The 23,842-nt window shown below is 48.7% G+C and overlaps 1 protein-coding gene across 6 annotated transcripts in view; it reads left to right on the top strand.

Annotated features, from left to right (window-relative positions):
- The window catches only part of COL6A3 (collagen type VI alpha 3 chain), a 78,541-nt gene that overhangs the window by 3,848 nt on the left and 50,851 nt on the right, over nucleotides 1–23,842 (top strand). For 3 of the 6 annotated variants that reach the window (XM_081261456.1, XM_081261457.1, XM_081261458.1), the window contains exon 2: nucleotides 12,476–12,596. In XM_081261456.1, the coding sequence (XP_081117582.1) occupies nucleotides 12,506–12,596 (91 nt within the window). In that variant the 5' untranslated portion in view covers nucleotides 12,476–12,505. Of the gene's footprint in view, nucleotides 1–12,475; nucleotides 12,597–14,017; nucleotides 14,636–20,355; nucleotides 20,959–23,842 lie in introns of all 6 variants that reach the window. The other 3 variants (XM_081261453.1, XM_081261454.1, XM_081261455.1) reach the window with 2 other exon arrangements.

Below are 23,842 nucleotides of genomic sequence, written 5' to 3'. Positions count from 1 at the left end.
AATCTTGTAATTCCTAAAGCATTCCTTTCCTGCCTTTTGCCATTTTCTCCAAATGGGCAACGAGTTTTAACATTTTTAAGAAAGTCACACAAGCTGTAATTATGAATGTTCCAATTTAAAGTCTTTGCTAATTCAAAGATGTATCACTGAAACTCAGACTTAAGACTTTAGCCTGAGTTAACTGCTTTAGGAACCCGAGGTACAGAATTTCAGCTTGGAGCAAAGCAACGTGCCTCGCGTTGGTCTGCGTGTTCTCATAGTTATTTGGCTTAATAAGATCCATTGGCTCTTAGGGCACTAGCTTCAAGATCAGGGGAGGGGAAAAGTGACTGAGATGTAGCCCTTGCTCCTCAGGTTGCTTGATTTCTGCTTGGTTATTTGAAATACTGAAAATGATGGTCTTGGTGGGTGTTTCCTCCTTACGTTTACACTCCAGGCGAGAACTTGGGGCTCAGGGAGGTACATGGCTGGTCTCAGACCCAGTAAGTAGCAGAAGCAAACCTAGCATTTCCTGAGTGTTCTGCGCTGTCTGACATTGCCCCACGAGCAGATATCTGGAGCTGGTACCCTGATTAAGAGTATGTTTTTGAGTATCCGGTGGAGAAAGGTACTCTTTGCACTTACTAGTTTTTTCTTTGGAGCAACATCTTTTAAATTGATTGAGCAGAGGAGTAACTGTTGTTTAAAAAAAATGGAAAGAAAAAAGAAAAAATTGAAACAAATACAAAAAATTCTGCCAAACCCTCTCCCACAGGCAAATAGTCTTGTAGGGGTCTGGCTGCATTTAGCAGAGTGTAATCTGCGGTTCTCCTGAAGTTTCAGACGCATGGAATACAGAGAAACGCTGGAGAATTGGGAAGGGCAGGGAAAACTTCAATGGGAAGTACTTCTGTGAGATCCTCTGGTGTGTGCCACACAACCGATTGCCGTCCGCCCGGTGTATAAGGAATTGGCCGCTGGACAGAAGACCCATGGGTCAGTTTAACTTCAGAATTAAAACTTGAACAGCAGCTGGAGATGACTCAGTGCTCAAGGGAAACCATTCCAGGAAACTGGTTTTTTACTTCTGGAATGTTCATTAGTTGATTCAGCAGTCCAGCATCCCCAGAGCTGCAGCCAGCTTAGCTGAACCCACAGATGGTCCTGAGCGGGCACCAGGTGGGGGGTGGTGCTGGTGGTGAGCTGGGCGGAACACCCCAGGGCCTGAGCCCCTGGCAACAGAAGGAAGGTAGAAAGCTCAGGCCCTCTGCCCGATCCAGTGATGAGGCTTAACGGACACATGAAAGTCAGGCTGGGAGAGATCAACGGGCTGTTACCTGCCGAGACAATAAGGAAGTAGAATTTTGCAAGGTCTCTATTTTAGAGACGAATTTTCTCTTTTGCACTTGATTATGAATCAGAGAACAAAAATGTAACTTTTTCATATGATGCGGGAGACTTTTAGCCACTTCGCTTTAGTAATTTATAACAAAACACCATGGTTTCCAAGAGGCCACTGCCCCCTAAGTTCTTGGTCAAGAAAGGCAGAGGTGGGGGTCAGTAGGAAAGTGCCAATCTGAATCCACAGCCAGGGGTGTCCAGGTGGGAAGGCAATGGGTGTTTGTGCAGTTGCTTTTGAATTGCTGGTGCTTTCTCTTACGGATTGAGGTCTGCCTCGTGGTTATCAATAGCAGGATAAATGGAGAGCGAGTCTTGTGTGGCTGCTACGTATTTAAGAATGCAGAATGCTTTCGACATCAGCTGGTGTCTAGCTTCTCAAGCAAAGCAGCCATGGGCTTTCTGTTTCATGGTCATTATCTTGGGTGCTGGGAAAGTGTTTTTAAGCAAATTTTTGAATATCTGGGCAATTAATCTGAAGCCTCTTGGGCTGCCTCTGTAGAGAGAAGGACACTCACTGTGCAGGACCTGTGTCAATGCACAGCCATCTCCCCCATGGAGACGCTCATTGCCAGGGGAGCCTCCTCTTTCTCCGTGGCTCTGTGGTGACACTGAGTTGCTTCACGTATCACTGTATTGGATTTTACCAGAAAGAGTGGAAGGTCTGGAGTCAGCTACTCAGTGTTTAACAAGAATGCCAGTAGGGGACAAGGTGCTGTCACAGGACATGCACTCAGAGATGGAGTCTGTTTCTTTTCTTTTTTTCCCCCTAGAGTGATTCCATAGGAGAGAAATGCAAGATCCTAGCTTTAAAATAGAAGGTAGAAAACCAGCTTCTGACGAGTTTCTTTGGAGAGGTTTTCCTCAAGTCCTTCCATATCACTTGCTTTCGAGGATTTCCCGAAGGTCTGTCAAAGGGCAAGCCGTATTAAATTCCATCCTTCTCCTCCCTGCTCTGGGAGAACTCAAAGATGTTCTCCTATGTCCTTGTTGGGACTCAGGCAAGAGAGATTGGGAAAGAGAGAGAACCAGGGGATTTCCTTCCCACAGTAGAGAAAGGCATGTGGCAAAGACGAAGGTTCTGGGCGTCCCAATTAACGAAACCCGAGTTCTCATTTGCAGTGGGGGTGTGTGTCTGGTGTGGTCTTTGTTTCTGCGGCCCCCATGTACACAGGGCAGGCAGGAGTTAACCCTACGTCTAGAGAGTTGAACAGCCTGGTTTTAAAAATCAGTGCTTGGAGGAAACCAAATAAAAGTCTTCAGAATGGGAGCTCTGGATGCATTTAAGCCTTTGTTTTAAAATTATTTCCTCATGTGCATGTGTGGGTCTCCTTCTTTAAAAAGATTTCCAGACGGGGAAAATGACAAGCTTTTGAGTAGGCTTAATGAAAACTAATTTCACAGAATTGCAGAATGGCCTGGGAAAGTCTTTGGAATATGATTGAATGTGATTTCAGGGCTAAGGGTGACCTTCATAATAAGAGATGGCTTTCACGTTCCAGTGGATAGCAACTAAGTGGAAAGAGCTGCCCTGAATCTTTCTGAGAACGAGGCAGGGTGAAGATGAAGGAGTCAGAGGGGCCCACTGGGAAGACGGGTCGTCATGAGCTTCTCTTCCTGAATCTGCTGCCTGGGGACAAGGTCTCCTCCTCCTCCTCCATCTCTGTAAGAAGAGCTCAGACATTCGCCACCACCAGGAAGTCTCTTTCCCCTGGAGACCCCGGGAGCCTGTGGGTTTCCTGGCTTCTTTGCTTGGGCTGTGGAAGTGCAGCTCTGGGTTCGGGTTCTGCTTCTGTCTGAGCTCTGAATCATTTTGCCTCATCTGGTTTCACAACTGGGTCTTGGGGGGAGGCACGGAATCCCCCTTGGGGACAGAAGCCCAGACTATGTGGTATGTTCTCTGTCCTTCCTGGGGGCGATGGGGGAAGGACATGGGAAGGGGAAGGAGGTGGGATGGCTGATTCATTCCCCTTTATTAAATGGGTGAGCTGAGTGATCATTTGGAGGGTGGTTTTTGACATCTTTTACTAATCTAAAGGAAAAAATTCTCCACCATTTGTTGCCAGGAAATTTGGTTTTAAAAACTGAGGTTCCAGGACATGATAAACAATAGAATAGATTTAATTGCAAACAAAAGCATTGACAAATATGCCTCAGCTGGGCAAGAGCCCAGGAACCGCTCCAGGGGCTGCTCAGACGGTGGTGGGCGTTTCTCCCACCTGGGAGCTCAGCATAAGCAGACCAAGTGGCTTGGTCATCAGTGGGCCAATGACTCAGAGCCACAGGGGCCTTGGACCTGCTTCTCAGCTGGAGCTGCTGCACCCTGTCCTCCTTACCCTCCCCTGCTTTCTCCCAGTACCTGGGTGGATTCCAGAACAAAGATTCCTGTGTGTTGAGTATTCGTTTAATTGCTTTGGGTCTAGTGGGAAGCCCTTGGCTCTGGGAGCTGGCTACTCTTCTAGAGATCAACCTGGGGCAAGAAGCATCTTCACACATGAATACAGACCCATGTGAAATTCACTCTCCTTAGAGAACAGTTGAAGTAGGCTTAGCAGGATTTTACAGATCTCATCCTGTTACCTGTTGATTTTATTGAGCATCGTTGAAGACTAGGAAAGTCTGTACAGAGCCACGCATGTCTAACATATGACAGAACTGGTGGATTCAGCATGTGAGGTACAGGGAGGGCTAAAAACCCAGGATTGGAAACTGCTCTGTGCATGCTTCACCCGCATGCTGTCCACACTGCCTGCAGAGGCTGTGCTGTGCTCCCGTCCTGCACCCAGGTCCAGGGTGATGGCCCAGGGCCAGGGTGGTCGCCCAGGCCCAGTGTGATTGCCCTAGACCCAGGGTGGTTGCCTAGAGTCAGGGCGATGGCCCAGGCCCAGCCTGGTCACCCCGACCTCATGTTCTGTTTTCTCCCACATGGATTATTATATAGCACAGTGCTTTGTAATGAGACCCTATGATATTCTTGTGTCCTAATTCTTGAACAAAAATGCGACTTAAAATCTTGCATCTCCTGCATGGGTGAGATATTTTAAAATAATCGAACAGGATCTCCTAAAAGATTTGCATTAAAATCTTCAGATGATTCTAAATTTTATTTTATTTTTCTATTTTTCTTTGCTTTCTTTTTGGTGCTGGGGCCTGAACCCGGGACCTTAGGTATGCTAAGCCCATATTCTACCACTGAGCTACACCCCTAGATCCTTGCCTTAAAAATTTTGACTGAAGTTATGATGCTTAAACTTTGGGGTAGGTGGGCAGATAGCAGCATAGTTGCCTTTTAGAGTCACAAATAACATGGATCCTATGCCCAGGAAACCCCTCATTCACAGATAACAGTTTTGTACACAATTGTGGGAGAGTCACAGATGCTTTGAATCTGTGGGTACTATATTAAAACATTGGTCTAGACCAATTACAACGTCACAAGTAATTTTGGAAAGAATAGACTATATTCCTGGGAAGATCTCAGCAAGATGCTTATTCATGATCAAAAGTCTGATGATCAAAGCCAGCCTCAGCAACTTAGCGAGGCCCTGTTTCTAAAAGAAAATCTGATGATCATTTTTTTTTGGGGGGGGGTATTGGGGATTGAACCTGGTGCACTTAACCACTGAACCACATCCCCAGCCCTTTTTACGTTTTATTTTGAGACAGAGTCTCTCTAAGTTGCTGAGGCTGACTTTGAATTTGCCATCCTCCTGTCTCAGCCTCTCAAATGGCTGGGATTACAGGCATGAGCCATAATACCCGGCCTGATGATCAGTTTTAACAGAAAGAATCAAGACTAGCACAGAGTGCAGTGTGCTTTTATGTTATTTAAAAGTGTATATCATTCATTAATTGAGGGCTCACAAAAAGCACAGACATTCTACTTTCTTTGGGTTTTTGAAGAAACTCTCAGGAATGGTGTCTAACAGAGTGTGGGGAGAGCGGCAGAGCCTGAGGGAAAGGTCCAGAGGTTCCCAGGCCAGTGCGTGGGTATGAAGGGTGTCCAGAGTGAAGGGGCACAGACGGGCTGTGGGCATGGTCATTGGTGGTGGAGGGAGAAGTCAGCCAGCCATGCAGTGGGCTCTGTGCTGTGTGTGGGGAGTGCCTTGGGCCCACTGTGGCTGGAACATCACTGGAACTCAGGATGACTGCCCCGCCAATGTACTGACCTCCGGAGATGGGGCCGCTGCTCCTCTGTGTCCTTCGCATCTGTGCCTAACAGGCCTCGACCATTTCAAGCCAAGGGTTAGGCTGAGCTTTCCCATTATCACCACTCACTGCTGTCACTAACTGCAGGAAGAAGCATGCTCTGTGGGTGACTGCTTCTGAGCTCTTCGGACAGCTTTGTCTTCTCATCACCAATTCAGTTCCAAGAGGAGGGTGCCTTGAAGGGGCTCTATTTCGGCTGCTGAGATGCTGAGATCTTGCTTTCCAGTTCCCGAGTTGCATCACAGGGAAGGGTGGTTTCACCCCAGGGGTTGACTCTCCTGGGAAACCCAGAGTCGCAGCGAGTCTTGGAATTCATTCGCTGTTTATGGTTCATTCTCCGTCCCACCAACTCTGGCAGGTGGGGCCCAGGCCTGCACCCTCCACACCCTCTTCCCTGGGGGGCCTGACTGCACTCAGGAGGGGTCAATGGCAAGTCCGTGGCTGAGCTTCAGGATTCCTCTGTGCCTGCTTTGCCCCTGTCCCTGGGTGGCAGCCTCCCTAAGGGGCTTTGCCCTCCCTAAACCTCCCTGCCATCCTGGTAGCAACCCATCTGGACCCCAGACTCCTGCCTTGCTCATGGCAAGCCACATGGTCATCCACCAGTCACCCATCCACCTGCCATTTCTAGATGGCCAGACGAGGACACGAGACTCCCTACCTTTGGCTTCAGTAACTGTGTGGGGAAATGGCACTCTTGCCTCATTGAGTGGATGACACTAGGATCACAGGCCCCAGAGACCTGTGGTGGGAGGAAGTAGATGCTTGGGCTTGGCTGGAGCTGTTCCCTAGCTCAGGGGTGCTGGTCAGGGCAGGTGCGGCCCTGGCAGCGGGTCTGAGTCTCCCCTTCCTAAGGCTCAAGCCTTGACCAGGCCTCTCCTCTCCCTCCCCCAGTGTTATTTAGAACAAAAACAAAAGTGGAATCCGAATCCTGTTTTCTCCTTTTAGTTCTTAAACTAAAAAGTAAGCTCCCAACACTCATTCCTGCTAACTCGGTGGCTGCATGTTAGGGTCCATACTTACCAGGCTTTTGAAAACTGGCAGGTGATTTTCTGGGCCTTATCTTTTCATTTACTCCTTTCATTGTAAAAGTACACAGCATAAAATCTGCCATTTAACTGCTTTTCAGCGTACAGTACAGTAGCATTAGCTGCATGGACCACAGATCTCTGGGCTTTCTGATTTTGCAAGATAGTTCTATGTGCAGAGTAGCAGCTCCTTTGCCCCAGGCCTGGGCAGCCACCATGCCTTCTGCCCCTAGGAGTCTGGCTACGTCTCAATACTCTTATGAGGGATCATGCAGTGTATGACTTTTGTGACTGATGGATTAGCACAATGTCCCCAAGTTTCTCCTGTGTTCTAGCCTATGACAGGATATCCCTAAGGCCGGGTATGTCCATTGTGCGCTCACCATACTCTGTCCATCTGTTGATGGGCAGTTAGGTCATTTCTACCTCTTGGATATTACAAATAACACCACGGTGGACACACATGTGGGAGCTGCTCTTTGAGATTCAGTTCCTTTGGGCATATACTCATAAGAGGAAATGGCTGGACCATATTCTTAATTTTTAAGGAACTTGCCTACATTTTGCATAGCAGCCTCACCATGTTGCATTCTTGCCGACTACGCCAGACTTCCGGCTTCTCCCCGTCCTCATGGAGATATATTTTATGTTTTCTTCTTTTGATGGTGGCCATCTTAATGGGAGTAATATCTCCATGTGGCTTTGATCTGCCTTTCCTGATGACTGATGTGTGGAACATCTTTTCATACACTGGTTATCCATCTGCAAGTCTTACCCATTTACAAACTCTAGTTGTTACTCCTCTTGTTGTTGAGTTCTTTATATATTCTGGATATTAAGCCTTTAGTAGATATATGGCTTGCAGATATTTTCTCTCCTGCTCTAAATTGTGTTTTCAGTCTGTTGATTCTTTACTGGGCAGAACATTTTCAGTTTGATATAGTCCCACTTTCCATTTTCTGCTTTGTTGAACTGCTTTTGGTATTATGTCCAAGAACTGGTGGCCAACCCAGTGTCATGAAGACACCCCCATGTGTCCTTCTAGGAGTAGTATAGTCTCATTTGGGCCTTTCATCCATTTTGAGTTTACTTTTGTGTGTGGTGGGAGGCAAGAGTCCAGCTTCATTCTTGTGGGTGTGGACACTCACTCCTCACGGCCCTGTTGGTTACAGAGACTGTCCCTTTCTCCTGCATCGCCTTGGTGCTCCATCAAAGACCCTTTGACCCTTTGTGGGAGTTTCTGTTTCTGGGCTTCTATTCTGTTCCATTGGTCTTTATTCCAGTGTCATATTATTTAGATCCCTTGAGCTCTGTAGTATGTTTTGAAATCAGGAAGTGTGAGTCTCCGTCTTTGCTTCTCTCTCATTATTGCATTGGCTATTTGGGATCCTTTGAAATTCCCATTTTAGTATTTTTTACTGTTTCTGAAAAGTTCCTTTGACACTTTGATAGGGATCATGCCGAGTCTGATTACCTTTGACTTTGCCTGGGGACATTTCCACATCATTGTGACTGAACATGGGGATGCCATTTATTTATATGTTTTTAAATTTCAATCAGCACTGTTTTGTGGGTTTCAGGATACAATCTTTTGCCTCCTTGGTTAAATTGATTTCTATGTATTTTATTCCTTTTGATGCTGTCATAAATGGGATGGTTTATTTTCTTTTTGTATATTTCGTTGTTAGTGTATAGAAATGCAAATGATTTTTGTGAATTGGCTTTATATTCAGCAACTTTGCTGCATTCTATTACTAGTTATAAATCTCTCTCTCTCTCTCTGTCTCTCTCTGTCTCTCTCTCAATCTGTGTGTGCACGTGTTTTTGCAATCTTTTGGGTTTTCTGCATATAAGGTCATGTCACCTGTGAACAGAGATAATTTTACTTCTTCCTTTCCAATTTGGATGCATTTAATTTTATTTTCTTGTCCAGAGCAGGACTTTTCATATTATGTTAATAGAAGTTGTGAGAAAGGGTATAATTGCCTCTTTCCTGATTTTAGAAAGACTCCAGCTTTTCACCATTGGGTAAGATGCTAGCTGTGGGTTTTCCCTACATGGACTTTATCATGCTGATGCAATTTCCTTTTATTTTGTTGAGGGTTTTGTTAAATTATTAAAGGTTGCTCAATTTTTTCAAATGCATTTCTGCATTAATTGAGATGATCATGTGATTTACGCCCTTAATTCTATCAATGTGATGTATCACCTTGATTTTTATGTGTTGAACCATCCTTGCATTCCTGGAGTACAGCTTACTTTGTTATGATATATAACCCTTCTAACACATCCTTGAATTTGGTTTGCTAGTATTTGACAATTTTTCATCAATATTCTTTTAGGGATATGGGTCTGTAATTTTCTTTTCTTGTAGTATCTTTGCTTTATTTTGTTTTCAGGGTAATGCTGGCTTCATAAAATAAGCTTGGAAGTATTCACTCCTCTTTAATTTTTTTGGAGGAGTTTGAAAGGGTTGGTGTTAATATTTCTTTAAACGTTTGGTTGAATTCCACAGTGAAGCCTTCTGCTCTTGGGCTTTTCTTTGTAGGAGGCTTTTGATAACTGATTCAAACTCCACCATAGTTATAAGTCTGTTCAGATTGTTAAACAAGTTTTTCATGATTCAGTTTGATGGAGAGTGTATTTCTGGAAATGATTTCATTTTTCTAGGTTACCCATCTTGTGGGTGCATTTCTGCCCTCACTTCTTCCAGTTACCGTTGAGTCTTGCTCATCTTACAACTTCTCAACAGTGGGAAGGCTGTGCCAGCCAGTTCCCAGGCCTGATTTACTCTCATCCCTCAGCCTGCTCAGGAATAGTCACAGCATCTTCCAGATGGGGATGTGAAACCAGGATGCAGGCATTTGGGATTTGGGGATACCACAATTTTAAAAGTTGCAATTGAAAATCCAACAGGTATTTGCAAACCAGAGAGAAATAATTATTCACATTGATGCTGAGTGTCTTCATATATTGTGATTCACTAGAAGACCTTCTTTTAAACCTTCATACTGTAACAATGGAATATAAATTGTGATGGTAACCCAATCTCCTTAGAGTAAATGCATTTCAGTTTCTTAAACCAAATGGAACTTCTTATGTAACTGTGATCTACCTCATATCATTTGCAGTATCGGAGTGCCCAGTATGAGAAAAAAGTGCTCAGTATGAGAAAAAAAGAAATGAGAGTTTTAATGGATGCATGATGCTGATGATGAGATTGGCTCTGGCCTCTCCTCTGGGACTCTTTGGAGAAACTATGGCCATCTTCAAATTCCAGCTCCCCTGGCTTGGTCACTGGGAGGTGTGAGCTCTGCCATCAAGGGACACGGGTCCACACTTGCAGTTAATGGAGTCCAAGAGAATCAGCATGGCCCAGGTGCAGTAGATGCCTGGGCGGATGGGGAGGACTTCAGCTGGTGCTTCACAGAAGCAAGGACTCAGAAAGACCACACTCAGTCATGAAGAGACCACTGCTCCCAAGCTGTGCACCTGGTTGCCTGGGATGTGAATAATTACTGATGAAAAAGATGTTTTAAAGCACGTGTTTGGTCAATTCTGAGTTTAGTGAGTGTGGATTTCTTTATGTTGTCTCTTACTTCTCAGAGCTGCTGTGTGCTCAGAGTATTGTATTCAGGCAGGCTTGGGATCCAGGGCGTTCCAAACTCTGTTGCCTTTCCCCCTAGAACATTTCATGGATTGAGGTTCCATGGCATCTCCTTTTGGAAATGCTGAAAGAACCTGCCTTGGAAGAGAATGGCTCTTATTACTCTTCTGCATCAGGCATTTAGTAAGCAGGTGGCTGTATACTCCTCACAGGAGAGGTGTTAGCCTCGTTCCCGAGTTATAGATAAGATGGAAGCTTAGAGCAATTAAGTGACCTTTCCAAGGAAGAGTGTGGTAGATCCAACATCCAGATTTATCTGATTCCAGGCACCTGTCTTCCCCATACCACTGGCTCCTTATGTGAATCCTAAAAACCAAAATGGAGGCTATTAAACTAGATTGACAGCTGTCATGTAATCATGGAGTTGCCATGGAGAAAAAAAGAACCATTTTTTTTTCTTATCTCCATCTCATTAATCTTCAGATGCCATTTACCAGGTGGCTCATCAGTTGTGTGACTTTGGTCATTTAGGCTCTGAACCCTAGTTCTTCACTGTAAGCATGGGGTAGGCATCTACATAGAAGGATCAGGCGAAGGTAATGAGGTCAATGAGGACAAGTTGGCATGTGGTAGCTGAACGACTTTGATAACATTAAAAACAGTGGCTTGATGACATTCCAGACTGTGGGTGTTGCCAATGCCCTTCTCCGTCAGCACTGTCACCTCAACTCCTGACCAGGGAAGCCCTGACCAGTCTGGGCAAGAAAAGTCTCTGTCATGCAGGCTGCAGGCAGGATCAGCTTCACAGCTTCTGGGACCAGTGCCCAGTGGGAAGGAGGGTCTCCTCTGAAAGTTCTTAAGAATTTCAAGACAGACACAGCCAAGTGTGAGGCCAGGTCCTGGGGCCTCTGAGCACAGGTCCTGTGGTAGCTGAGCCTAGACAGGAGAAACCAGAGCCTTGAGCTGAGAGGAGGAGAAAAGATGTGCTGACCTGGCCGGGGCACGTGAGCCTTGGCAGAAAGAACAGGGCAGCTCTCTGGAGGGAAGTTCTCAGCCCCTGGATGTTCTCTGGACTGGGGAGAGGAGGGCGAGGGCACCCATGCGAGGCCTTGAGGTAGGCAGGGAGGATGTTGGCAGGGGGTTCTGATGACACGGCTCCCAAGGCCACATGATCCTGAACGTGCTGCCTGGGAGTCACAGCGCAGCCACCAGCTGGTGCACGGTGTAGGAGACTGTGGCAAGCAGCTGGCCCTCGGGTCTGGCTCTGCAGCCTGGTTAATTGAACCTCCCTGGCTTGTTCCACCGTGAGGTGGCTGTTGGCGTCCAGCGGGGCAAGTGCTGGATAGCCTCAGGGAGAGGGCAAGGTTTGAAATCACCCTGGGCCATGCTCACGCTCTGACTTGGACAAAGCCCCTTCTCTCCACGAGCTGCAGCCTTCCTCAGTGACTCCTTTATACCTGATTTACAAGCAGAAGCTGGCTGTCACACCCTGCCACCTTTCTGCGAGTACCTGTGCTCCTGGCCAGGTAGGAGCCTTTTCTTCCCACCATTTGCTCAGGAATATGCTGTTTCCAAATTCTGCCTGCCTCGGTTTGGGAGGAAGAAGGCATACTTCTTAACACAGTCAAAATAATGTCATCATTAGGTTCAAAGACGCCCATTCATATGTGTAGATAAAACTGCTTTTCACAGCGGGAACCATCTTGGTTCATTTGTTATTGATGAGTATAAAGAGGATGCTTTCAGCTTGTGGTGAAACCACTGTCAGCGTCCATCAGAAAATGGGGCCGTGCTCCTCACACTCTGCAAGAACGTCCAGCCAGGAAGTCAGCAGCTCATTACGAGGGGATCCATGACCCGTCTGCAAAAGGCATGAGGTCTCCTGGGACAGAGCTCCACCTGGCCACCTCAACACGCACTGCCCTTCCTGCCTCCCTCCTCTCTTAAGGCTTCCAAGACAGAGATGGCAGAGCATCCAGCTCTGGGTCCCTCCCTGTGTGTGTCTGCAGCTGTATGTCCCTGAGCCACGAGGTGCATGACTGTGTACCTGTTTTTGTCCATCCATCCGTCCAGCCATCTACTCACCTACCTACCTATTTATCATCTGTCTATTCTTTGCTGGTTTTAAAAAATGGATCAGATACAAAGCCCCCCTGGGAGGTCTAAAAGGTCATAAAAAGTATCATATTTTGAGGAATTTTTAAGCATGAGAATTAGAAAACTCAACCATTCTCTTCTGCCCTATTTTCTCTTTTAGGTTCAGACTTGGTGCTTAGACAAATCCACAATGAGGAAGCATCGGCATTTGCCCATAGTGGCCATCCTTTTCCTCTTTCTCTCAGGCTTTTCCATGACCTATGCCCAACAGCAACAAGCAGGTAAGGTGCAGAAGTGCCCTTCACTTTATAAAAAGGAGTATCCTGTTCGGATTTTAGATCTCAGCCATCACAAGCTCCATAGAGAGCTTAGGCCTGTTTTTAGACCAGCCATTTGTCGTAGGAGGTGGATTCAGCTTACAGACCCCTTGGATGCTCTTCACCCTTTCCTAAAACTTGAGTTTGATACCGTGGAGGTGGCTCGAAAGAGGCCTGCTCTTCCTGAGCGGGAGCGGAGGTTGGCATCTCAGAAGTCCCACCTCCGGGGGAGCTTCCCGTGTGCTTGCCCCTGGAGGGTCCCTGAGCACATAGGCAGGAAGGGGACAGACACTGAGGGGGAAAGGCTGTCCCTGGGGGAGAGACAGCGCCCTCTCGGTATCTCTGGGCACACAGGGAATTTTCCTCTAGCATCACAGGATCTTTACACATCTGTTTCCTAAAGCCATTTTCTTATAAGGTCCATCCTAGAGATCCTATTCAGAGTTTGCTTTAGAGTTTTAGAAAAGTGAGAAAAGCATCTTGCATTGCCAGTTGTGAGGCATGGACTGGGTCCCTCTCCTTTGCCTGGAGAGCAGGTCTCTGATGGGGCCTCTCCCCCGGGGCCAGGCTGCTCTAGATGGGCAGGTGAGTGCCCCCTCCATGGAAGGGGAGTGGGCTGGAGCCTCTGATCAGCCCGAGGTCAGCAGAGTCCAGGAGCCTGCCTGGTGTGTGGGCCTGTCTCTGGGCCACTGATGGCCTGCTGCCCCGAGTCCCTACCCTCGAGGAAGAGCCAGATCCCCCTGTGAACAAGATCAGTGCCCTTCTGTGTCTGTGAAGCCTTTTACACAGTAACTAGTTAGAGAAGCTTCCTCCCTGCTCAGAAATCTGAGAAAAAGGAGCCTTTTCCCTCTCTACATTTACACAGTTCTTTGCTACTTAAAAAAGATGTACTTGTTTATTTTTTGCAAATTAACCACAACATTAGGGGTCAGTTCAGGTAAAACAATGTAGTAGTCACATCACCTCCTTGTCAAGGCCCAATTTTATGCCCCAGATGGAGGAATGAGCCTGTAAGGCCACAGCTGGTCACCATGGTAAGAGGTCCCTTTGGTCTGGTCAAGAGGGTCTTGGGGGTCCAACTGTGGCGAATCTTGTACTTGAGTTCAAAAACACCTAGGAGGTTTCTCCCACTCTGGAGCAAGCTGCTGGCCCTGAATGTGGTCACTCAGTGTGGAACTTGGGCTGTGACCGGGCACCACAGCTGTTGATTCCATGGGGCTGGGGCCCTGCTCCCCAGGTAAGTCCACCTGCCTGAATTGCATCAAGTGTGAGTCCTTCAGTAACAGCATAGCATCAGCTGGATTGTTTAGGAAGTTTTGCACTGATAGGAAGTGATTTAATTGCTTGAACAGTAGAAAAATCTAAACCAATGTCTTTTTTTAAAGATGTCAAAAATGGTGCCGCTGCTGATGTAATATTTCTAGTGGATTCCTCTTGGAGCATTGGAAAGGAACATTTCCAACTTGTTCGAGAGTTTCTATATGATGTTATAGAATCTTTAGCTGTGGGAGAGAATGATTTCCATTTTGCTCTGGTCCAGTTCAACGGAAACCCTCATACCGAGTTCCTGTTAAACACATACCGCACTAAACAAGAAGTGCTTTCCCACATTTCCAACATGTCTTATTCTGGGGGAAGCAATCAGACTGGAAAAGGATTAGAATACGTAATTCAAAACCACCTCTCTGAGGCTTCTGGAAGCCGGGCTGGTGACGGAGTGCCCCAGGTTATTGTAGTGGTGACCAATGGACGCTCAGAGGACGGCCTTGTTCTCCCCTCAGTGGGACTTAAGTCTGCTGATGTAAACGTGTTTGCCATTGGAGTTGAGGATGCAGATGAAGGAGCGTTAAAAGAAATAGCAAGTGAACCAGTCAATATGCATGTTTTCAACCTAGAGAACTTGACCTCACTTCATGACATAGTAGGAAACTTAGTGGCCTGTGTGCATTCATCCGTGCGTCCAGAAAGGGCTGGGGACACGGAAACCTTTAAAGACATCACAGGTAACGGCAACATCGCCAAGCTGCTCCTGCCCTGCTGTCCTTTGCAGCTGAGCTTGGCAACTGCTGGCCTTAAAGCAACGTCCTGGCTAAGAGACGGTGGGGAGTAGGAGAGATGACTGTTCATGGGCTTAAAAACAAAGGTTTGCGTACCTTCTGGAGCCGCTTTCTCAAACACGGCACTTGGCCACATCCAGAGGAGGCCTTTGTTTTTGAAACAGCTGATATTTTAGCTAAAAGCAGAATTCCAATAGATCACAAAAGAGACCTCAGCTTCCTTAGAAAAGCATCTGGTGAATAGCACCCCCAAAACTGCTCTGGGCACAGAGACCTGTGTCCCCAGAGGCAGCTCCGTGCCAGGAGGGGCATGAACAGAGAGGGAAAGAACGTCCACCTTCTGGTCCAGTGGAGAGCAGAAAGCTCCTCTGTTCTGCCCTTTTTCTGAATTCATTTCAGAGAATTGATAGAATCCGAGTGGGAAGAACCCTAGATGCGATTGAGTATGAATCTGTTTGGAAGAAATCGAGTCCTAAAGGGCAGGGGGCATGCTGGGGAAGTCCAGCCGGGGCAGCCTCGGGCTCTGGCCCTGCCTGGAGGGTGTATGTGTCCACCATGCTGTACGTGTGGCCAGGCCCAGGGAGGCTCTTTGGGTTCTAATGGCCCTCATTGGCCATCCTGGAAGGATCCATAATGCATGGATATCACCTCGCTGTGCTATTCACAGTGACGTGGCAGAGCTAATCGCCATCAGTTTGTTGAGCCCATTAACTATCCTTCCAGTGCTAAGTGCACTGAAGAAGGAATTTGATAAGTGAAATTCCAGAAGGTACCACAGTAGCCCTGATAGTGTGTGGGACTAGGTGTCCGCAGTGGGGACAGCAGGGTGGAGGGACGCCCTGCGTTAGAGCAGAGTCCAGAGTCCATGTGGCCCTTTGACAGCCGAGAGCTGAGCGTTCTGGGTGGAGCAGACGGGGGTTAGCGGGGGAAGGAGGGAGACATGCAGCTCCACACGGAGGGCAGGGAAGAGGAGGGGGCTGTGTCCTCACATTCTGAAGTGGCAGTGAGTGCCAGCAGGGCTGTGGTGGATCACCCCCATGAAGGAGAGGGTGCAGAGGGTGGCCTTGGGCTTGGGTGCTGGGAGGGCTCAGGGGTGAGATGGGCCCACACGATGCTCAGGAAACAGCTGCGGACTTGAAGTGTGGCCGAGTTGCCGTCAGAATCGCCAGCTGAGGGACCCTCAGTGTGGACCCCGTTAGCGTGGACCCCTTGGCGGGGTACCTGACTTGCTGCAGATGCCGCAGGCCCTCTCAGAATCAAAGGGGCTCCCAGGTTTGGAGCTGGCAAAGAGGGAAAGGCAGAGAGGAGAGGAGAACACTCTCTGGGGGAGGAAGCGCAGGGATGGCTTGTGAGTTCCTGCAACAGCCGGCATGGCGTCCTGGAGAGCAGGAGCAGCCAGCAGGAGTGTGGAGAGCCACCTGTCAACAGGAGATGCCACCTGTAGAGAGGGGACTTCTGGGGCAGACAGTGGGACTGGTGGGGTTTCAGGTGATGTGCACAGTGTGGCCACACATGCAGAGACACATAGACAAGCCCACTGGGGAGAGGAGGCTGAGAGACTGGGGCTCAGTGGGGTCACCCACACGGACTTCAGAGTCTCTGGAGATGACCTGAGAGCAGAGTGGACGCTGGTGGAGCCTGATGGATCCGCGGTCATTTAGGAAGATGGGGAAACTCTTGAGTGTGCCTCGCTACAGAGGGAGGGGAGCATTCTCGAATGAAGAAGGAATGAAGGGACAGCAGGGACCAGGTAGGCACAGCATGGAGGAGGTGGCTGGAGGGAGGGAGACCAAGGGGCAGATTCCTGCTCAGCCTTGGAAAGTGGTCACCGCAGGAGGGCTGCAGAGACAGGGCCGGGGGAGGTGACCAGGGGCAAAGTCAGTCTCCTGTCCACCAGGGTACTGGAAGCAGCAGGAAAAGGGAGATGAGGCTTTAAGGCACACGTCATACCCCCGGGGGCCACGGGGGGACCTAGGGAAGGGCAGACGGAGCAGAAGAAACCTGGAGAAACGTAGCGCTGTCTTTACTGTGGTCAGAATCACGGGGCAGCGCTAGGGAAACATCCCAGACATGGCTTTTCATAGCAGACTGGGAGAGAGATGGCCAGGTGAGCAAGCAGGAGAGCTTGGGTGACCGGGGGCTTCGGAGCCAGCCAGCCCTCAGCCAACCCCGAGGTGTTGCAGAAGGCTCTTCTCACACGGCCTTCCCTGTGGTCCCCAGATTTGGACTTGGCAGGGTGGAAGAGGAGCTTCCTGGCTTCCCAGGAGAAGGGATAAGAGAGTTGGAGAGTCTTCCCTGCCTCCGCCCTGGTGGTGACCCCAATAGTGGTCCTGCTAGATGGTAGGAAAAGAAGGTGGTGTCCTCAAGATGACCCCAGGAGGAACATCGGATTCCAGGGGAATGGCAAGGGCACCTTGAACGACCTTCTCTGCCGCAGCAGTCAATGTACACTCACCCGTTCCGTTAGGCGTACAGGGACACAGCAGCCATGTCAAGGACAGGGCAGGGATCCATGGAGAAAGGGGCGTTTTTTAAACTGATGCTTTGGCAAACTCACGAGAAGGCGTAGCTGAGTTTGCCGGCAGGTGTAGCTGTTCCGTAGATGGACAAAACCCAGGTCACCACAGCAGAGGCCGAGTGAGCCCCTAACACGGTGTGCGTTTCCACACAGAAGAGAAAACCTTTGTTTTTACGCCAAGCAAGCATCTCTGTCGTCTAGTGTCTTAGCCCCTAGCAGCCCAGGTGGACTCTGGATCTGTTTACGTCATCTTTTCTAATTAACCGCACTCTGCCACGCCTCTGGCATCACGCCCACCGCATGCTCCACAGCAAAAAGTAAAAATTAGAGACCTACAGAGTGGGACTGTCTCCACTTACAGCGCTGGGAAAAGGCCCGAGGAGGGCCTTCTAGGGCCTGCTAGCCAGCGAGGGCTTTTTCCTCATTTCTGGTCTATTTGGGAACTTTTCCTACTACGGTGTTCTTGATCATGAAATAAGAACATTTTATACGTAAAATGTTAATGGTTGCCACTTTCTAGATGAATTCTACTCAGTTAATCCATCTTCACTGGTTATGTTTTAAAAAATCCCTTCACCAATCTTTTTACAGCCCGACTAAAACAAAAGCTGAAGGCAGCAGTGAGGATTTCAGCATAAATTTCTTTTTTTCTGCAAAATATGAATATTTCAAAACTTCATGAAACTGAGCTACAATTTCATGTTTGCTTTATAGGAAATAAAAACGTGGCTTTTTTCTTAGAAAGGGGAGCATCACATGAGCTAAGAGAGGCACTCTGCCTGCAACACAGTGCTCAGGAAAACTGTGTCTCCAGTTGGGCAGAAGGAGCCAGGGATTTTTCCTTGGAGACTGTGAAACTTTTCCAGAGAAAATGCCATCAGGGGTGGGGATCCACGAGCCAAAAAGACGAAAAACCAGACATGCTTGAATTTTCAAATTGTCGATAGGTCTGACTTCTCCTGGAGTTACTGTTGGTTGTTGGTATACCTTACTCTCCATAGTGCCCAGGGCTCCTGGGTCTGCCTGAGGCTTTGGCTCTCCAGATAACAAAGCATGCTCTGTGTGTCCCATTACCATGTGTGTAAGAGTATGGGGTTTTATTCAGTGATGACAAATTATCCAACGTTTTTATGACCTGCTTTTGCAGACGTTCAGTCTCTTAGGAGAGAAATTTTCACTTACTTTCCCCCAGGGATCACTTCTCTTATTAAACTATTATGAATGGCAACCCAACTAAGTAATAAATGAAGAAGGAATAGTGTCATGCTATGACGTAGGTGTCATTTTTTTTTTTTATTTGCCATACCGATCACAGGTACCTTTCTTTCAAATGCCACCATGTGCTGAGTAAGTGGCAATTCTTTTGGTGTCCTGCAGGGCCATGGGTTTCAACCTGGAAACGTTGAGGAAGTTTGTGAGGTGATGTGCAGAGCATCTGCTTTTTGCAACCACCCAGCCATTTCTGTGGCCCGCTAGGTGGTTCATACTCCCTGGCTCTGCCCCTGCCCAGGGGCCTTCAGGAAGCTTATGCTCGAAGGCCCAGTCTTATTTGATGATTTTGTGCAACAATTATGGAAAGCACGAGATCTTTATACATAGCAAAACAGCTCTCCTCTCCTTGTATCTTAGGAGTATTTCCAAGTTACCACGGTCACCTGTGCAGAGAATAAACTTGCAGGGTGCTATCAGGCCCTCATGAATGTAGGGAAGAGGAGCAGGTCCAGGTTGGGCACTTCTGCTTTGGTATGGCCCGTGGGCAAGCTTGGGTAGAGCATCGTTTCTTTAGAGAACACTTCAGTTCTATGAGACAGGATTTGCATCCTTTTCCACAGTGAGGATAAAAACAGTTCCACTGCACAAGGAAAAAAAATTTAAATGTACAGTGTTCATTGGCATTAAAATGATCAGAACAAATGGTCTTCTATATAATATTACAATTATATCCCTAATATAGCTTTCTAGAACTCCAGAATGTAAACATTTATGCACACATAAAGTCTCTTCCAAGTTATAGAAAACATTTGCTAGAAGAATTTTGCTTTTCCTCTAGTTTAAAGCAGCCTGATTATATGTTTTAAATGAGATCTTGCAGTATTTAGCTCTGATTTGAAGGCCTATTGGTAGCCAGTTTTTGCTCAGTGCTTCTGTGTAACCCCCATTCTCCATAGCAGAATGGAAGGCTCATGGCCACTATGGTGGGGAGAGGAGGAGGTCTTGGTCAGTCCTTTTTACATCCTTTAAATGATTCCAGAGCTAATTCTGAGTAAGGTTTAGCAGATGCATGTGGTCCTGCTAGAAATCAGTTTAGGATGTCATAAAAATAAGGTTGGATAATTATGTCATGACTGGTTTCATATCACTCTGCTTAACATTATTCTGCATTATATGACTGAATACAGAGGCAATGGCAAGAATAAATGAGTAAAAATCCAGCCCAATTCCAGGTCTGCATTTGAGTTTCATACAGATAAATGGCTTCAGGGCAAGAAAATCAAGCCCCCAATCTATCAGAGTATTTTAAAATTAAAACTCTAAAAGCAGTTTGAATTCTGACCCACAAGGTTGCAGGTGCTCCGCCATTTTGATTTTAAGGGAAGAATGACCAGTAATTATTCAAGGAATCACTTAACATTCCAGAAGTTTGATTCACAAAGTTGTGAAACTGGGATTCTGTTTACGGCTGTGGATTCACATAAAAATCCTTATCCCTGGAGGAGGCAGGAGAAATAACCAAAAATTGAGAAGTCATCTTTGGATTCGTGACTTAACTCATTAATTTTCTCCTGCAGGGATGGCAATCACAATCCCATGCTATTACATTTCCCTCCAAATTTAGTAGAAATTTCCAGAATATATAAATGAGATTTCTTCCTCCAAAAAGTACGTAGGATGTTTTGAAATTTAATTACAAAGATGTCACAAATGAGAATTTGTGCATGTTCTACACTGCTAGTTCCAAGAAGTTGCCTCTTATCCATTCAGAATGCAGAACTCAATGAGAATTTCACGTTCCTTAATTGACGTGTGGTTTGTTTGTCTGTATTTCGTGTTTCTTATTGGTTTCCAAAGAAACATGTGAGAACACCGAATGATGCATGTGTCACTTGTTCTAACGCTTTCACATTTTTTGCATTTCTTTCTTTTAAAGCACAAGACTCTGCTGACATTATTTTCCTTATTGATGGATCAAACAACACCGGAAGTGTCCATTTCGCAGTCATTCGAGACTTCCTTATAAATCTCCTTGAGAGACTCTCAATTGGACCCCAGCAGATCCGAGTGGGGGTGGTCCAGTATAGCGATGAGCCCAGAACCATGTTCTCCTTGGACACCTTCTCCTCCAAGGCTCAGGTTCTGGAGGCAGTGAAGGCCCTGGCGTTTGCGGGCGGGGAGCTGGCCAACATTGGCCAGGCCCTCGACTTCCTGGTGGAGAACCACTTCACCAGGGCAGGGGGCAGCCGAGTGGAGGAAGGGGTCCCTCAGGTGCTGGTTCTCATAAGTGCCGGGCCCTCTAGTGACGAGATTGGTGACGGGGTGGTAGCACTGAAGCAGGCTAGCGTGTTCTCGTTTGGCCTCGGAGCCCAGGCCGCCTCCAGGGCAGAGCTGCAGCACATAGCTACCGATGAAAACTTGGTGTTTACTGTCCCGGAATTCCGTAGCTTTGGGGATCTCCAGGAGCAATTACTGCCCTACATTGTTGGCGTGGCCCAAAGGCACATAGTGCTGCAACCGCCAACCATTGTCACACAAGGTACGTATGCTCTTCTGGCCCTCTGTGCGGGGTGGGAGGTGTTGTGGGTCGGTTTGATAGAAGTAAGGTGGGCACCAGTGACTCCCCGGAGGAGAGCTGTAAGTACCCACGTCCTGTCCTGCCCCGAGGAGCTGGCTCCCGCAGTGAGGGTCACCACTGCTGCAGCGTTGGGGAAGCGACCCTCCACAGTGAGTGGGAAGGTCTTCCTAGAGTGGGAGGCACGGTGACGGTGCTTGGAGAGCTTGGAGCTCATGGTACTCTCTCCTGTCAACCTGGTCATCCTGAAATTGGATCTGAGGTTTCACCCGACTCTGAGAAAGCATTGACCCCTAAGTCAGTGTGAGAAGTGTGTGCGTAGGCAGTCTTTTCCCACAAAGTGACAAAGGAGCACCATGTCCCTGAAGTCCTTCTGTACCAGGGCATTGAGAAGTGCCCTTATGAAGGTAAGGGACAGCACAGTGTCCATTCTGTGGAGTGTTTCTCAGACATTTGTGATATGTACTCAAATGGAAGGCATTTGGCGAGACAGCCACCTGGAGTCATTTTAAACAAAATCCAAGTCATTTAAGAAATGTACATTCAGTCACCATGGGAGACACCTCAGAGGCGCAGATTTCCCCGTGTCAGCCCCTTTTTAGACGTATCGACTTCATGACCTTGGCCAGGCCAACCGGATGCCATTCAGCAAACTGGGGCACGCTGGTCCCCAGTGTCTTCTAGAAACCCCCAGTCCCTTTCCAGCGTCACCCACACACCGGGAGGCTCTCATAAGAAGAGTCTTTGGATAAAAGACCTGCCCTCATTTCCCTGCTGCGCCTCAGCAGAGGGCAGGCCAAGGGAGAGTGGGCTTGGGACGGAGACGCTCCTGTGGGGGCGACACGTCTCCACGGCTCTCGTTGGCTGACTAAGTGAAGGCCCAGGTCTGAGGCTGCAAGATAACCGTTGTGATAAAACCCTGCTCACCTGTGTCGCTGGGGCACGAGGTGGGTTTTCCTGGGGAAAGGAGTGGCTTCTGGGGCGCAGGAAGGAAAGGAGGCCAGGAGGGGAGGGCGTGCGGGTGCAAGCACCAGGCAGCCTGACCCTGCCACAGAGGAGCGTGGCCCCTTCCCAGGACCTCCCACGAGCCGCGTGCCTGGAGGAGAGCTGCGGCCTCACTGTGGGCACTCAAGGGTGGGGCGAGCGCCAGGCAGTCGGGGATGGCACATATCTGGGTTCAGAGGAGAAGCCTGAGAGGGAGGAGGCTTTGGGGTGGGCATGGCTGCAGAAGGAAGGCCTGGGGACCAGCCGCCAATCACGACTGGACAGCTGGGTGACAGAGGGGCCTGGGAGGCCTAGTGAGCCACCCGGGAGACACAGGGGTGTGGGTGACAGCTCAAGGAAGGGGTGTGTGCATGGGGAGGGAGACACTGACAGTGATCAGAGGACCAGGATTAGCCATTGGACGGTCCTGGTGGAGGGTAGTGCCCTGGGAGGTATTCTGGAGGTGGAGACGGGGTCCTGGGAGCAATGGCAGTGTGGTGGTGGGGCGGGAGGAGACCCAGTGAGGATGGGGTGGGCTGCTAGGAGGTGGAGACGGGGTGCTGGGGGCCGAGGGGCTCCCTCCCCTTCAGTGGTGGTTGAGGTGACATCTCACAAGGCAGTAGCAGAGGACTGAGCAGAGAGTGGGGTCGGAGATGACCCTCTGGGGAATGGGAAGCGTTGGAGGGTGCAGGCGGGCCCCGGCTGCCCGTGTGCCTTCCGGGACTCCAGGTGTGGAGTGCAAGCTTCCCTGTGGGGGGATTTTTCCAGGAGCGCCATCTTGCTGGGGTGATGCCTGGAGAAGAGAGGGGGACAGGGTGGAGTCTTTCTCAGGGAGATGGGAAAATGTGGCTCAGAGAGCCCGCAGAGATGGGCGCAGGGGAGAGGTGTGAGTTAGAAAGGGCTGGATGATAGGGTGACGGTAGGAGATGTGTGCAGCATTGGTGGGCTGGAAGGACGGAGGCTGGGCAGTGTGTGGGTGTGTGAGATTGCAGAGGTGGTGTGATCTCTGGTGACCACAGGCCAGCTGTGGCCCTAGAAGCAGTGCTGTGTGGACAGGAGGACACACTGTATTGGAAGTACTGAGGTATTCAGGTGTCTGGTGTCTCAGAGTCACTGAGGATGTAAGGGTAGCATGGACAGGAAGGCAGCTGGAGGAAGGGTGGTCTGGTAGGATGCTTCAGGAGGGCTGCTGGACACAGTAACCTGGAAGAGTGAGGACACCCCAACTCCTGGGCTCTTGGGGTACAGGGGAGGAGGCCTCCTGGGGGTGTCGGGTTGAGTCTTGGAGATGAGGGCTGAACAGTATCCAACAGCAGAGCTGACTGATTAACAGGACCTTCAAGTGCACCTCCCTAGGAGGCAAGAGACCAGCAGAACCATGCCATAGAGAAAGGATGGCTCCGATGAGCTGGCATTTCAGGTCAGGCAGAAGGAGACACTGAGGCATCCATGATGTGGCTTCCAATGAGACAGGCGTGAGAATCCCGGTTTGTATGATGGGGCTGAGGAAGTCCATGAACAGCCCTTTCATCTCACAGAAAAGCAAGCAACCAACCAACCTGGAGGAGCTACCTGATTCTGTGGGGGCTGGGGGCTAGTGGCAGAGCCATGAAACCCAGGCAGGAATGCAGCCAGTCTTGGAGCCCTTGGTATTTTTCTGTGTGGCGGCTAGGCAGAGGTCCAGGCGTTTGAGTTCCCAGGGCCTCAGACACAAGTCAAACCTAAGTGGCCTCTTGCTCAGGGAAGGGGACTTTTGGCACAGAATCAAGAGTCCCCGTGTGCATTTGAGTTCCCAAAGACAATTCCCAGCTCTCTGGGTTCCTTGTCTGCCACATCCGGACATCTGTCCTTCCCTCAGGCCCGT

Source organism: Spermophilus citellus, assembly GCF_964194105.1.
Source record: "Spermophilus citellus genome assembly, chromosome: 11".
Taxonomy (NCBI): Eukaryota; Metazoa; Chordata; class Mammalia; order Rodentia; family Sciuridae; genus Spermophilus; species Spermophilus citellus.
This window is presented reverse-complemented; position numbering and strand designations above follow the sequence as displayed.